We start from the raw sequence: 15,884 nt of genomic DNA, 5'->3' as shown, positions 1-15,884 counted from the left end.
TCTTTACTCAAATCAAATTTAGGAAATAGTAAACTTGTACATTTACACTGTTAGATTTGCAAGAAAATGTATTTATTAATCTGAAACCGATAACTTTGAGCCACTGTATTTAACAAACAGGTTGCAATCTGTTTCAGGTTTGAACAACATTGAATCAAGTGGGAACCCTAACTTTGATGTTTTGTTGAACATTTGCATCAAAAATTGATGTTTAAACATCGATTTGGCTGCATATTGAAATGATACGAGAATTGTGTGCTGTAACATCGCGATATATCGCCAAAACGATTTTTAACACCCTCATGAGTAGTGATGGCAAAATGAAGCTTCGTGAAGCATTTGCGATACTTTTTGACTCCTCTAGATGGTGATCTTGGTTTAAAAATAAAGGCAAGTGCAATAAAAATTGATTACATTTGCATCGCATCTTTGAATCATGAGTGCCATCTTGAGGAGTCAAAAAGTATCGCAAGTGCTTCATGAAGCTTCATTTTCCCATCACTACGTTATGAGAGCTTCATTTTAAGGATAAGTTTCTTGGTACTAAAAGTCAATGCTCTTTGGCAAAGGATGAACATTGAACATTTATGCCCCCTGGCAGTTACAATGCAAATATATAATCTTGCAAATTAATCTTGCAGAGATTGAAACCGGGAAAGCAACAACAACAAAATAGCATATTTTGTCGATCAAGTGGAATTGGTTGCTAATCATACCCTTAGGTGACAATTCAGTGAGCCCACAAAAAGAGACTGTACTGGCATGGAAACAAGCGTTCAGAAAATTCCGATTCTTATATTCTATAAAAACAGTAATCAAAAGAACAACAATTAATTGATCATTAGTTATCCACATAGTCGATCGAGCAAAATGAGTCAACTATTCACCTTCCAGGTTTCTTTCTTTTCCTAGTGCAAAGCTCTCTTTTCCAGATTGATTTATGAAAGAAATTCCTTTTTGAAACAAACCATCTGGTGTGTCAGGTTCCAATTAAAACGCCAAAAGAGCTTTCATTCCAGTGAAATACATAAACTGCAGGGAAGAATTTCAGTTGACATGACAACCTTGTTTTTGTGAACCAACCTGAGAATATATTTGGACGTTTTTAATATTTGTCCCGCGAGATTCTGCATGGTCAACTTCCCCTTTGTGTAATAGGAACAAAGTGATTACCTGGCAACAAAAGGCCACAAAGAGCAGGACACACGCTTGGCAGATTACACTTCATTACGGCAGCCAACCTCGATAATAGACATTGGCATTTCTTCGTCTCCGTCTATCTGTCAAGCACGCTATTAGCCTGTCAAAGCGCTATAGACCACCCTGGTAATAAGGCCTATTTAGTCTTGTTTCCCTCGCTTTCACTGCCGTGGTTGCACTGTTTGCTTGTCTTCTCTCCAACCTCGGACTCATTCTTGAATTCAGTTGAAATCCTTCATCGTATGTCAAAATAACTGATAATAAATTGAGGTCTTTCAATTTTACGCAAGGACCTACGCTGTGTGAAGAGAATGTGAAATTGCACTCCAACTTGTAATCAACTAATATCAGCTGTTTATCCACATTTTTCTCTCTTTTTTTTTTTTTTCCTGGAGAGCTCAGTATTGTTCATTCGGTAATTTTACTGATTTGACATGTCATCATCATTGCTCTCCTTTATTTATTTATTTAATTTTTTCTATATGTGGGTGAGTATGTGTATGTGCGTGCGTGCGAGTGTGTGTGTATTCATTAGTTCACCTAAAACCTATTAAAAAAATCCCATACCGTTCACCTAAACCGAACACTTCCAGCCAGTTGTGAGGCCGTCAGGAGACCCGAGGAAGGACCAAAGAAAAGAAAGGAAAGTGAAATCCAGCACCGACCAGACATTACCCACAGGCCACCAGGCCACCAACCAGAGTCCTTCACCAACCCCAGAGACATCTAAATTCCAACAAATCAGGGAGACCTCAAGAGACCAAAGGAGAGACTCTGGTAGCCCTCATTTTCCTCTTGATAGTACTGTATTTTGACCCTCGTTTTCCTTTTGCAACACATTACTATCAAAAGGAACATGAGGGCCCACCAGACCCAAAAACAAAGAGCTGACAGCAAGCATTAATGGAGCCTGGGCTTCCAGGCGATGCCACGTTGCATCCAAGCAGTGCTTAAGCCAAAGGGAATTACTGTTGAAGATTGACATATTGTTTTTAAAATACCGTCCAGCGAGCCATCTTTTTTTCCCACGCAAAACACAGTGAAGTACGCATGGTGATTTCTTCACATTATTCAAATTTTTGGACATTCTGTTTTCTTGGGTTTTATGAGCTAGAAGCCCAAATAATGTAAAAATAAACAAATAAATACTTGAATTTACTGAAGTTGTGGGCCCTGAATCTATAATCTATGAAAGTTTGACTTTTTGAATGGAATTACGGAAATTATTTAACTTTTCGAGGATATTCAAATTTTTTGACGAGCACCTGTAGTTGCTGAAGCAAATTTGACTGATGCATGCAAGTCAAAACCGTCTGGCCAAATTAACCATTAAACAGATCTTTGACCTGTAATTAGCTACAGTATGTGTATTAAATGTACACATTTTACTCTAAACTGAGTCTATTTGGTCCCACTCTAATAAAGTAAAATGTATACTTGGAAGAGATTGTTTCTGGTGTTTAAGATTCACTGATTGTCACACCCACCTAAGTGGGGCAAAATTCACTCTCCGCATTTGACCCATCCCCCGAGGGAGCGGTGAGCAGCAGCAGCGGCCACGCTCAGGAATCATTTGGTGATCTAACCCCCCAATTCAAACCCTTAATGCTGATTGTCAAGCAGGGAGGGAAATGGGTCCCGTTTTCAGAGTCTTTGGTATGACCTGGTCGGGGATTGAACCCACAACCTCCCAGTCTCAGGGCGGACACTCTTTAAACTGGCGATCTGTACAGTTTACCCGCGGGTCCTCCGCCTCACCCCCTCGCCACGCTCGCCACCGCCTCGTTTCAGACTCCCCTTTCCCCACGTCCACTCAACCCGGTCTAGGTTGGGGGCCAGCGCGGCCCGGCTGCCTCGGAACCTTACCCGCAGCCATTGGGTCCCGCTAAATGGGATGTATGGAAATAGAACAGCTATGAACTACGCCGCATGGGTCATTTTGCGCCGCACGTGAGCAGAAATAACCGGTGTTGTTTAACGGATGTGGTTATTTAAAAAAATATATATATATATATATTTTTTTTTAAAGGAGAGCAATGATGATGACATGTCAAATTGGTAAAATTACCGAATGAACAATACTGAGCTCTCCAGAAAAAAAAAAAATAATTAATTAACTAATTAATAAATAAACCTGACGTTTAAAAACCACGGTTAATCGTAAAACCGGTTCATTGCTGCATCCCTTGTCACCATGAGGCCACTTCAAAGGCAAATACGCACGTTTTTACATCACCTCATACGTCAACTACGGTTCAACTTTACCCTCACTGCAACTCCACGTTACCAAGCAAGCCTTATCGATTTTTGGCCTTTATTTTTAGTCGTGACCTTGCGTTTCGAGTGCATGTTTAAAACCTACAGGAGCATGAAAAAGAACGGATAGACACAACAACATTCTTGACACATGCACAAACTGAGGAAAATATAGGCTGAAGGTTAATTTCACTGGTTGGCTGAAGCTCCAGCACACGTACAGCCTCCTGCAGGCTGGCTGACAAAGTATTGACCACAGGTGAATCTGACCAGCAGTTACACTAGCGTAAACGCGTGGTTCCACATGACTGTTGGCACAGACCTGGCAAAAATACAATAAACAGAATATACTAAAATAATAGCAACTGAAGTAAAAACAAATTCTGTTCCTGTGCGTTTTGGCATCTTGGGGGCAGTGTGGTGCCGTGCATCCATGGTGTACACACTTGAAGTGAGTACAGAAGAAAGTTACGACTGAATTCTTTTTTTTATTTTTCTGGTGAGCTCAGTATTGTTCATTTGGTAATTTTACCGATTTGACATGTCATCATCATTGCTCCTTTTTTTCTTCTTTTTTTTTTGTATGTGGGTGAGTATGTGTATATTAATTAGTTCACCTAAAACCTATTAAAAAATCCCATACTGTTCACCTAAACCGAACACTTCCAGCCAGAGTCGTGAGGCCGTCAGGAGACCCGAGGAAGGAGCAAAGAAAAGAAAGGAAAGTGAAATCCAGCACCCACCACCCACCGGGCCACCAACCAGAGTCCTTCACCAACCCCAGAGACATCCAAATTCCAACAAATCAGGGAGACCTCAAGAGACCAAAGGAGAGACTGAGGAAAGGAAGGAGAGACTGAGGAAAGGAAGGAAGGACAGACGAAGCAGAGTGACAGACACCAGCCTCCACCGATTCAATGACCTGAGGAAGAAGCAGATTGTGTCTGAGTTTCGATAGATGCTGGAGTGGTGGATCTGGCATCTGGTTACGACTGAATTCTATGAAAATAACTTGTTTTCAAACATTGGGCAAAATTTGTGCCTTTGTGTAGCGTTATCTCACCTGTGGGTATGCGTTCCCACGGGTGATGTTGTAATATCACCGTCGATGGTGACGCCTGGTGACCGCATGGCCGCCCAGCAACCACACTGAGGGAGACTGAGCAGCGCCAATGATGTCACACGTTCCCTGACTGGGTCTCAATGTACGATATACTCTTGTCTTGATGGTGATGTTGCGTAACCTCGCAGACGCCAGGATGGATGCAACAATCTGTGTGGATGCGTAGGTATGACATTTAAAACCCGGGCATGCTATTGCAGTGTGTGTGCGCAAGCTTACGTTGATGAAGCTATCCTCCACCAAAAGCCCAATTCTGGTTCTCCAAAAATACAATGAAGCAGTTTATTCCTCAAGTACTCTGAGATTGGCAGTTGATGCCGGGTTTTAGACGCTGGTGTGTTGTTGTGCTCAAAACAAAGTCTCATTAAGCAAAGACCCAAGGAAAACAACAAAGAGGATTTGTCAGCCTGCGACTTGCAGAAGTGAGCCTCAAAGCGAGAAAAAGACAGCATTTCTAAATGTTACCATTGTTAAATAGCAAGAGCAACTTAAATGCCTTGCGAAAAAATGCAAACCGGGGCTATCACTATCATTGGTTGGCTCTCGGAAAACAAACCACAAAGGAAGGAATGATGGCGCCTGTCACAAAACTGGTCGGAATATCACATTTCCAGTCCTTTGTTTTGATTCAGGCAAGTGAGGGTGCTTAGATTGGATGTTGGTTCAGAGCCAACTAGCATTTTGCTTCAAGCGACGGAGTTAAGACTTACAGTTAAGCTACAGTCTCCTACAAAAGCTTTGGGATGGCAAGGTCAATTGAATTCCTTTGTTTTTTTATTGTAAAGTGAAGACTTTTAGGTTTCACATCAAAAGATATGAGAGAAAAACAAAACAGAAATTCACCTTTTATTTAATGCAATTTCACTTTGGTAGAGGTTAATCTTGGTCTCAGGACTTCATCAGTAGGGAAAACAATTCAAGGTCTTGGACTAGCCAAGTCATTCATCGGACCTTAAACTAATAGAGCATGCACTCTTAGGTTACAGTTAGGTAAAAAATAACCCAACTATGGGTGAAAAAATGGACCAATCCTGGGTCATTTTGGTATAAAACAACCCAGAAAGTTGGGTCAAATTGGCCCATGAAGTTGATCGGTCCAATTTTGATCCATAATTGGGTTACTTTTGTACACCGTCTAATGCCCGAAGCCAGCTGGGATAGGCTCCAGCGCCCCCCGCGACCCTTGTGGAGGACAAGCCGTTATGAAAATGGATGGATGGATGGAATTGGGTTACTTTTGACCCAACTGTTTTTAGAGTGTGCATTTTACCTCCTGAAGAGGAGACTGAATGAAGAAGCCCCCCCCCCAGGAAACAAATTGAACTGAAAGAGGCTGCAGTAAAGTCCTGGAAACAGTCTGGAGAAGTCAATGGGTCACAGGCTCGATGCAATTATTGGTAAAGGTTACGCCACCAAATATTCAATGTTGTTTGTTGCAATACTTTTGCTCACTTTAAAAGTGGGTGGCTTCAGACAAAAGGTGCTCTGCCCTGTGTTTTTCAACACATTTTTTTCTCACACTCATCTTTTGATCTGAAACTCAAACGTCTTCAGTATACAACAAAAACAAAGGAATATATGTAAAACTCCTTTGGTTTTGCAGTCAGCCGTCCTGAGAGCTTGAATTGCACATTGTTGGTGAAGGACTCTGGTTGGTGGCCTGGTGGGTGGTATCTGGTCGATGCTGGATTTCACTTTCGTTTCTTTTCTTTGGTCCTTCCTCGGGTCTCCTGACGGCCTCACAACTGGCTGGAAGTGTTCGGTTTAGGTGAACGGTATGGGATTTTTTAATAGGTTTTAGGTGAACTAATGAATACACACAAACTCACCCGCATACCCCCAAAAATATATAATAATAAGAATAATAATAATAATAAAGGAGAGCAATGATGACAACATGTCAAATCGGTAAAATTACCGAATGAACAATACTGAGCTATCCATAAAAAAATAAAAATAAAAAAAATAAAATAAAAGTGGGTGGCTTCAAACAAAAGGTGCTCTGCCCTGTGTTTTTCAACACATTTTTGTCTCACACTCATCTTTTGATCTGAAACCCAAACGTCTTCAGTATACAACAAAAACAAAGGAATATATGTGAAACTCCTTTGGTTTTGCAGTCAGCCGTCCTGAGAGCTTGAATTGCACATTGTGCAAAAAAATAAAAAAAATGTTGTAAATAGACACTTATCACAAATTGTACCTTTGCCCTGCGAGAAAGGCCAAGGCCAAGGCTACAAAAGTTTACCAAAGACAAATACCATAAAGTAAATAATGACTTAGTTACGCCAATATTCATCGCTCATCACTTACCGGCCTGGTTGGTGGTGATGTCGATGGACACATGCTGAGACGGGTAGGGACTCTTATTGCTGACGCCGTTGACAGCCTGGATCTCGAAGCTGTATAGGGTGTGCGCCAGCAGGTTGCTGATGAACACCCTGGTCTCGGTCAGACCCAGTTGACGGGGGACAAATTCCACATTGTCGTCGCAGTGGGAGCAGGCGCGCCGGTCGGCCTGGCACTTCTTGCACAAGATGTTGTAAACCACATCGCCCCGGCCGCCCGTTTCTCTTGGAGAATGCCACTCCAGGATCACAGAGGTCTCATTCACAATGGATATGACGTTCCGGGGGCTGGATGGGACACCTGCAAAGATACATGGCACTTTAAAGGCAAAGGTCGGGGAATCCTGGATATGTACAGTATACCAAACAATAGATTCAATAGTAATAGTAAATTTTACTCTAAAAAGACTATATTCAAGCCCAGTATAAATCCCTGGAGAACCCACAGGGTCAAATTTGGACCCTATAAGTTCTGCTACTCAAATAACAAAGACCATTTTTTTTTTTATAAATTTAACTTCAAAAGTCCAGAGTGCCACTTCTGACCCCTGCATGGGGCCATCTAGTGGATGAATATTGCACTTACATGAGCCAGAGTGGTGGTGACAACAAAACCATCTTCTCAGCAAACCATCAGATGGTAAAATTGTGTTTTTTTTGTTAATCTATTTCATATCATGTTGCAGAATGCCTAGGAGTATGTTTTATATATATATTTTGATAAATTAGCAACTCTGAGCTAGTTAAATTAAATTAAGTTAAATTTGCTAGCTAAAAAAAAGGGTTAAAATTGAAAAAAAAAACATATATTTTGGTGTTCAGTGAACTTGTAGCAGTCATTTAATGTATAATTCATAATTTTCCAAAGAAGAAAAGGGTTCTTGGCTTCTCCAGGGTTAAACTAGAGTAAACTTTACACTTGGAAATGAGTAAAATATTCAAAATATATATTTTTTAAATCCCTCAAGGGTTGAGGAACGATCACAGAACCTTCAGTTGGGGAGATGGTCAATCAATCCGTTGAGCGATGCCGTTTCTATCCCGAACTGGAACCAAACTACTAGATCGATATTATAGTGCCAACATCGATACGATATCGATACTGATTTAGTATCGATATCGTATCGATACTGGCACTGTAATATCGATCTAGTAGTTAATTTTTTTACTATACATAAGATTTTACTCTCTTTCGAGTGTAACATTTACTCTGTTTAAACAGGGACCGACTATAGTGTTTTTCAGAGTAAAATTTACTTCTGTGAAATTTACTGTGTAGGGAATCTAGACGTGGTTGCAGAAGACAAATTATATTTTGTGTGATTCTTTGCAATTGGATCGATTTAGTTAGCTTAATGTGTTGTTGGCAAAAGCCACTTTTTTTTCTTTTCCCTCTTTCTTCTGCACAATTGGAATGCTAATTTATTCCCCTCAGACCCAGAGGGATCATACAGCGAAACGTTTGTATCCATCAAACATTGGTTATTTAGCAAAATGCAGTGTTGCATGGAGTATTCTTATCCAAGTGGCTCTGGAGATTCAAGCTCTCATTCACTCCCTAGGAGCAAAACCTCCAAAATGATATTCATGGAAAAATCACACAACGATAAAAAACAAAGTGCTTTGCTCGAGTGGCGCATTCAGATTCGGCTGCCTAAAAAGTGTCTCGTTCGCCATCCCCCAAATGGAGTACGGTTCTTTAAGAGTTCAAATGATGGCGTCGATTTGCCGCTGCATGAAGCTGCTCAGTGATATGTTGGCCCTAAGATAGAACCCGTGGCCGTTCAAAGAGCAGCACACTGCCAAAGCTGCTTAGGTGCAGTAAGGCTTCCCTGGAGACCGGATAGCAAAGCTATTTATCCCTGTGAAGTCTGACCTTTATATTCAAAGAAGTTGAACGAACCCATTTCTCACATAGCGGAAAGCATATCATAACTTGCCCATTTCTCTAATATAATGATATTCTTCTCTTTCCTTTGACATCAAGTAGAACATTTTGTTTTCCTTAGTTTATGACAAAGACATGACAAAGACACAAGGGTTAACGACCGAGCTAATTCCCGAAAGTCAGGAAAATATTAGATGAAAATTGGAAGAGCTTCAACAGCAATTTGACCAGTGAGTGCAGCAACTTCAGAAATCTTTGAAATTTGATCGGAAGATTTGTGGGACTTGGTTAAAAGTTGTAACCACATAGAGTGCTTTGTACTGATTTTGACGTGCGTAAAATGGACACGTGTGTCTGATACCATTAAAAAATCAGTTGGGCCCATCTTCAGAAATCAGACCATAATCTCTGATGATTGGTGGATAATTATGCCTTGTCTTCACTACAGATGTAATTTATTTAGAAAAAAATTGACAATCAGCAGAATTAAGAAGCTTTCAGCTGAGTTATTTTTGATACAGTGACTTTAATGCTGATATTTTTGCTTTTGTGGTACCTCAAACTATAAAATAACTAAAACATAATTAATATAGGACTTTTGATGGCAAAATGATAACGTATCGATACATATACTGTAAATAGGGCTGTAGTTCTTGAGATCGGTTTTGGTCTCGAGACCACTTTTTAAGGGTTTCGGTCATGTCATGGAATCAAATACATTTTTACTCTGTTTTGTTTTGGTCTCGGACAGGGCGGACTGGATTTTTGATCAAGACTGGTGGAGAGCATGTCAGTATGACTGTGATCAGTTAGAAATGTAGAATGCAAATGTTCTTTGGAAAATGACATTTATCGTGGCTTTTTAGTTTCAATTCAAGTATGAGAAGAAGTGAAACAACACATTTGCTTTGATTTGAGATTTGTTTGATTGTACTAGTTCAAAAAACATCACATTTGTTTTTGTTACAAATGTAATGAAAAAAAGACACTGGTCATTTTGTTCTGTTTATTTATCCATCCATCCATTTTCTTAACCGCTTATTACTCACAAGGGTCGCGGAGGTGCTGGAGCCCATCCCAGCTGACTTCGGGCAGTAGGCGGGGTACACCCCGAACTGGTTTCCAGCCAATCACAGGGCACACAAAGACAAACAGCCACTCGCAATCACACCTAAGGACAATTTAGAGTGTTCAATTAACTTGCTGAGCAAGTCTTTGGAATGCGGGAGGAAACCGGAGAACCTGGAGAAAACCCACGCAGGCACGGGAAGATCATGCAAACGCCACCCAGGAAGGCCGAAGCCCGGACTTAATCTCACGTCCTTTGCACTGGGAGGCGGAAACCAGCAAACCAGTCATCCACCGTGCCGCCCTCTATTTATTTTTGAAATATACAGTCTTGGTCATGTCTCGGTCTCGATATTGTCTTGGTCTCGGTTGGTGTGGTCTTGACTACATTACCTATCTCTGAGGAGTTTTTCAAGCGCCTACACTTTACCCAATTCAAACCTGTTGCACTTTTTACTTCATCCTTTGTATTGTTTGACCAAAGACGTATTGTTTTTAAATTGTGAAAAAAAAAAAGGTACAGTATGACTCATTAAAATTGTTATCTTGCATGATAACAAAAAATATGTTTTTATTTGTGTTTAACCTTGAGGGTTCCACTGGACTTTTATTCCGCCGTATTTGCATTGGTTACATGCATTACACACAGACAAAATCCAATGTACTTTTGCATAAACATATGACCGAGGTGGGACCTCAATGGTGTCCTGCTTTGGGCAGAATTCAGTGATTTGGTGCCTTGCTCAACCTTAAGTACAGTTGTTAAGAAATGAACCACTGCCACCGGTTTGGTGTCTTGCCACTGACATCTCAGAGAAAGCCTTTTCTGCATAATATGTTGACACTGATCAGGATCAGCACTTCCAAATCCAAGACCATGGTCCTCAGTCGGAAAAGGGTGGAGTGCCCTCTCCGGGTCGGGGATGAGATCCTGCCCCAAGTGGAGGAGTTCAAGTATCTTGTGGTCTTGTCCACGAGTGAGGGTAGGTTAGAGCGGGAGATCGACAGGCGGATCGGTGCAGCGTCTGCAGTAATGCGGACGCTGTATCGGTCCATTGTGGTGAAGAAGGAGCTGAGCCGAAAGGCAAAGCTTTCGATTTACCGGTCGATCTACGGTCCTGCCCTCACCTATGGTCACGAGCTGTGGGTCGTGACCGAAAGAACAGGATCCCGGATACAAGCGGCCGAAATGAGTTTCCTCCGCAGAGTAGCCAGGCTCTCCCTTAGAGATAGGGTGAGAAGCTCGGTCATTTGAGAGGAACCAGTTGAGGTGGCTCGGGCATCTGGTTCGGATGCCTCCTGGACGCCTCCTGGACGCCTCCCTGGGGAGGTGTTCCGGGCATGTCCTACCGGCGGGAGGCCCCAGGGACGACCCAGAACACGCTGGAGAGACTACGTCTCTCGGCTGGCCTGGGAACGCCTTGGGATCCCGTCGGAGGAGCTGGGTGAAGTGGCTGGGGAGAGGGAAGTCTGGGCTTCCCTGCTAAAGCTACTGCCCCCACGACCCGACCCCGGATAAGTACTGACAAGATGAATCATCATTTCTGCAAAGCCTTGTGAGTTTGTCCCCTGGATCTGGAATGAAGTGGGTCCTCGGCTTAACGTTCAAGCAGCGAGCCGTCGGTGACAAAGAGAGCACGACCCTATTGGTGTGGTTATTATAGTCTGGCTGAGAGGACAACATCTCCACATACCTGCTGAAATGGACCATAAGTAGCTAGTGTATGGGGATGACTGCAATAGGTCATATACTGTAAGAAGGGTCACAACTCCACTTATAGGGACATCATGTTCTTCACATGGTTGTGTGAGTATAGACACATAATTTACATCTGTCCATGTGGAAAATGCATGTGACATGAGCATCTGTGTGATTCATAGACCTTTGGAAAAATAACTGTGACTTATGTCATCCATTCTAGGGGGTGACAGAGGACCCCCACCCCGTTTGTCCTGGCTCCAGCTGAGCTACACATGTGCTGGAATGACATTGGAAATCAGATGTGACTGCCACTTATCCAGTGATTTGCAGACCATTACGACAGCGAGCCCACGGCCGTTTTAATTGGCCGTAGGATTTAATTTGTAGGGAACGTTCCTTACAGGCTCTCAGCTGGTCTTCATTTGGCCACGCCAGTCACAATTGTTTATGCTTCGTTCATGTATCTAGTATTTCAGGGGAGGGATATCATCATATCCAGGCACGCTGCGTTGAAAAAGGGGTCTTTAATTTAATAGTGAAATCAGATGAACAGTGCAAGCAGCAAGTTCATTCGCCCAAGGGCAGTGAGTGGGTGTATTACGGTGTAGATGTTATTTGTGTTCCATCCGTGCAATTAGATTATGCACAGAAGGAACACTTTTTTTTTCTGTTGAAAATATTTACTTTTGTGCTGTTAAAAAGCAAAACAAAAATTTGGGAAGGTAAGGGAGTTTATAAGTTCTCCTTGTGGTTGCGCAGGTACTCTGACTTCCACCCACATTCCCCACAAATACATTGTAAGTTGATTGAAGACTGATTTGTCCGTAGGTGTGAATGCGTTAATGTTTGTTTACCGTATATGTTTGCTGGCGATCTTTTAGCATGTACTCCCCCTTTTTGTCCCTTTTGGTTAAATGGGTTACAGGTAACGAATGTTAGATTTAGGCCCAGATCTGGGTCATGGCAAAAATTGAAAAGTTCAGGGAGAACTCCTCCGCCGGTCCTATCTGTAATTCCTGCAATATTATACTAACAGTAACAACCAGAAGACTGCATAATTCTCAGTTGAACTTTTTATTTGATGGCAGAAAGATTGAGTATACAGCTGTTGAGCCTTTTTCTCTAAATGAGGATAAAAGGTCTAATTTGTCCAAAATGGTTTTGACTCTTATACTGCTTGGCTGCCCACCTACATGGGGGTGCGACTCTGCCTAACTCATGTGACAACGTGTGGCCTTCAATTTGTACACAGTTTTTGCACATAGGGTAAGTATACAGTACAGTAAGATATAGGTATTGTGTCTCTTATCTACTAATATTAACTCAATCACTCCCAAGCCAATTTCACTGAAGCAACCCCCTTTACTCCCGGCTATTTTACTGGATTATGACTGATTTTGCAAGGCCCACAGAATATTGTGTTCTATTGCTATACAAACATGGAAAGATTAGTCTCTTATTTCATCAGGAAAAAAAAGTCTATTTGTATCTGTTTCCGTTTTGCAGCAATTAGCATTAGAATAATATAATAGTTTCATCATTATTCACAAACCTGTTGAAAACACTGAGAAAAAGAGCTCGTTGCAACATGGCCCTGGCTGATCTCTTATACTCTGCTGCCACCTGCTGGCCATTTTTGTTGTTGTAATAACTACCATTGCTTCTCTCTTCAGGTCAAAAGTTGCATTAAAACATTATGTATACTCTAGCATAAAATAACATAAAAAACATATAAATATGTTTTTGGGACCACGGCAATATTTAGAATAGAACGTGTTTATACGTTTTTGGGAGCAAATCAGTTAAAAAGCTAAACATCTGAATGTGAATCCCCTCAACTTAAATAACCATCTATGACTCAAACATTTTCTAATTAGCAAATTAACACGTTAGCTGTTAACAATATTTACTCCTGCAAGCCTCTGGCCAATACATTTCAGACCGGATTCAGGTTTGAATTTCCCACCCTCTGTCTGCAGATGTGAAATCATTGACCATCTTTAAGGCTTAGGTAACATGAAAATGATGAATCCTCTGTGTCTATGCATGTGTATGAAGCGACCCTCGGACTTCTGCAGGAGATGACAGTAGGTTATGAGCTGCCCGTTATTGAAAAAACATTTGACAGAAGCTGTAAAAGCCAAAAGCCTAGTTCCTGTCCCTGGATGCTAATATGACAAGTGCCCTTGTGTCTAAAATGAACCCTTGTTTACTCGTTTCCCATCGAAAGGCTGGGGCCTCATGTTTCTGCTCTTTTAAACTGTTTGTTTTGTGTTCCTGAAACAGGCTTGAGGGAGCAACAGAAGGTCCCTGTGTGCCGATACCAATCACAGCCAGAGTAGCCGAAAGGAGCACTGGAGGGTTGTGTGGATTGGTGAGAGCTCAAATACATGTCATGAAGACTAATATTTTGTGGGTGTATGAGAGATGAGAGATGGGGGTGTATGTGGTTTGCTGGCACTCTACGCATACACATATCAGAGATTTAATACAGCTGTATTAAAAATTCAGCCGTTACAAAAAAATCCCAGTTTTGAGTGACAGTCAAAAAAGGTACTATGGAAGTATATGGAGTTTGGAGCAGTGAAAAATTGCACCGCAAAAAAAGCACATCAGGTTTTGGGGATTAAAGTCAACCAAGATCTACAGTACTCTTATGTTGTAATGCAGAGATGGATAGATGTCAAAAGATGTGTATTGGGTCCAGATGAGGCCATTAGAAGCACATTTTCAACTCTCCCTGTACTTAAGCTTGGTTGAATTACATTACAAATATTTTGCTCATGTAGCTGGCATTGGTAGTTTCCAAGAAATAAAAGTGTACAGAATGTTTTCTTTTTCCCCATCTACTGTATATACATACTAACCTTTACTGTCAGTGCGTAGAGCTCTGACAGCGAAGATCTGCATTTGCTATTCAAAATGACATTCGCCACCGGATGACCAAATTAACTCAAATGAGTTACTCTATATACTTTTGCCGAAACACACATAATAGGCCAACAAATGAAAAATCCAATGTCTGGAACATGCTTGGCCAGTCCTTCACCTTTATCCTCAGCCTCTTTAGCGAAACAGTGGTCATCTTGGAAGTGTCTTTTGGGGGTAATTATCATGTTGGAACGCTGCCCTGTGGCCCGGTTTCCAGAGGGAGAGGATCATGCTCTGCTTGAGTATGTCAAAGTCCATGTTGACATTCATGGTACCCTAAATGAACTTCAGTTGCCCAAAGCCGGGAGCACTCATGCAGCCCCAGACCATGACACTACCACCACCACCATTGCTTGAAAGGAGGCTGGAGACATTTGTCTTTGTACTCCTCACCTGGTTGCCGCCACACATGCTTGGCAGCATCTGAACCAAATAGTTTTCTCTTGGTTTCATCAGACCACAGGACGTGGTTCCAGTAATCCTTGTGCTTGGTCTGCTTGTCTTCGGCAAACTTGTTTGTGGGCTTTCTTATGCATCATCTTCAGAAGAGACTTCCTTCTGGGATACCGACTGGCCTGGTTGGTATGGTTTGAGCACTGGCAGGCTGTCCCCCAACCGTTCAACCTCTGCAGCCTTGGTGGCAGCACTCATACATCTATTTTCTAAAGACAACCTCTGGATGCTAGATGGTCTTGTCCACTGTGGTGCAGCTCAGTTTCAGGGTGTTGACAATCTTTTTATAGCCTAGGCCATCAGTATGTAGAGAAACAGTTCCTTTTTTTCAAATCTTCAGAGAGTTCTTTGCCATGAGGCGCCATGTTGAACTTTCAGTGACCAGTATGGCCAGATTTAACACACCTGGTCCCTATTCACACCTGCAACCTTGTAATACCAAAGAGTCAGTCTGCGTTGTAATGATCAATTTGGGCATTTTCACTTAAGGGTGTACTCACTTTTGTTGCCGGGTGCTGCATAAATGTGAGGGGTGTACTCACCTTTGTGAGATAATGTATACCTTTCAAACACATACAGTATGTTGTAAATCAAACATAACCTCATACCAAACCCCTTATCAGGTTGTCAGAACCTTCTATAGCCTATACAGTGTCTTTCTTATTAGCTCTTCCTGTAACAATGCTCCCATGTTCTTTTTTTACTGGTATGATGAACACGGTGCTTCATTCCTGCAAGTACCATTCTCTCTTATGACCCAATCAGCACTGGTTCCGCTGTCTGACTTGCCTTAGCTACCACTCAGCTTGTCACACCTCCTCTTACTCACATACCGAGCGGGGAAAAAAATTCCATGGAAACGTTTACTGATTAAACTATTCTCGTATTTTATCTTTCCTAAATAGATTCATGAGG

At 41.8% G+C, this 15,884-nt stretch overlaps 1 protein-coding gene across 3 annotated transcripts in view; it reads right to left on the bottom strand.

The window, feature by feature from the left end:
* ephb1 (EPH receptor B1) overlaps positions 1-15,884 on the bottom strand; it is a 275,249-nt gene that overhangs the window by 89,658 nt on the left and 169,707 nt on the right. For all 3 annotated transcript variants that reach the window (XM_077555878.1, XM_077555879.1, XM_077555880.1), the window contains exon 5: positions 6,893-7,228. In XM_077555878.1, the coding sequence (XP_077412004.1) occupies positions 6,893-7,228 (336 nt within the window). The remainder of the gene's footprint in view (positions 1-6,892; positions 7,229-15,884) is intronic.

The sequence above is a fragment of the Vanacampus margaritifer genome, chromosome 2 (assembly GCF_051991255.1).
Source record: "Vanacampus margaritifer isolate UIUO_Vmar chromosome 2, RoL_Vmar_1.0, whole genome shotgun sequence".
NCBI classification, from domain to species: Eukaryota; Metazoa; Chordata; class Actinopteri; order Syngnathiformes; family Syngnathidae; genus Vanacampus; species Vanacampus margaritifer.
Note: the sequence above shows the minus strand (reverse complement) of the source record. Positions and strands in the feature narration are given on the sequence as shown.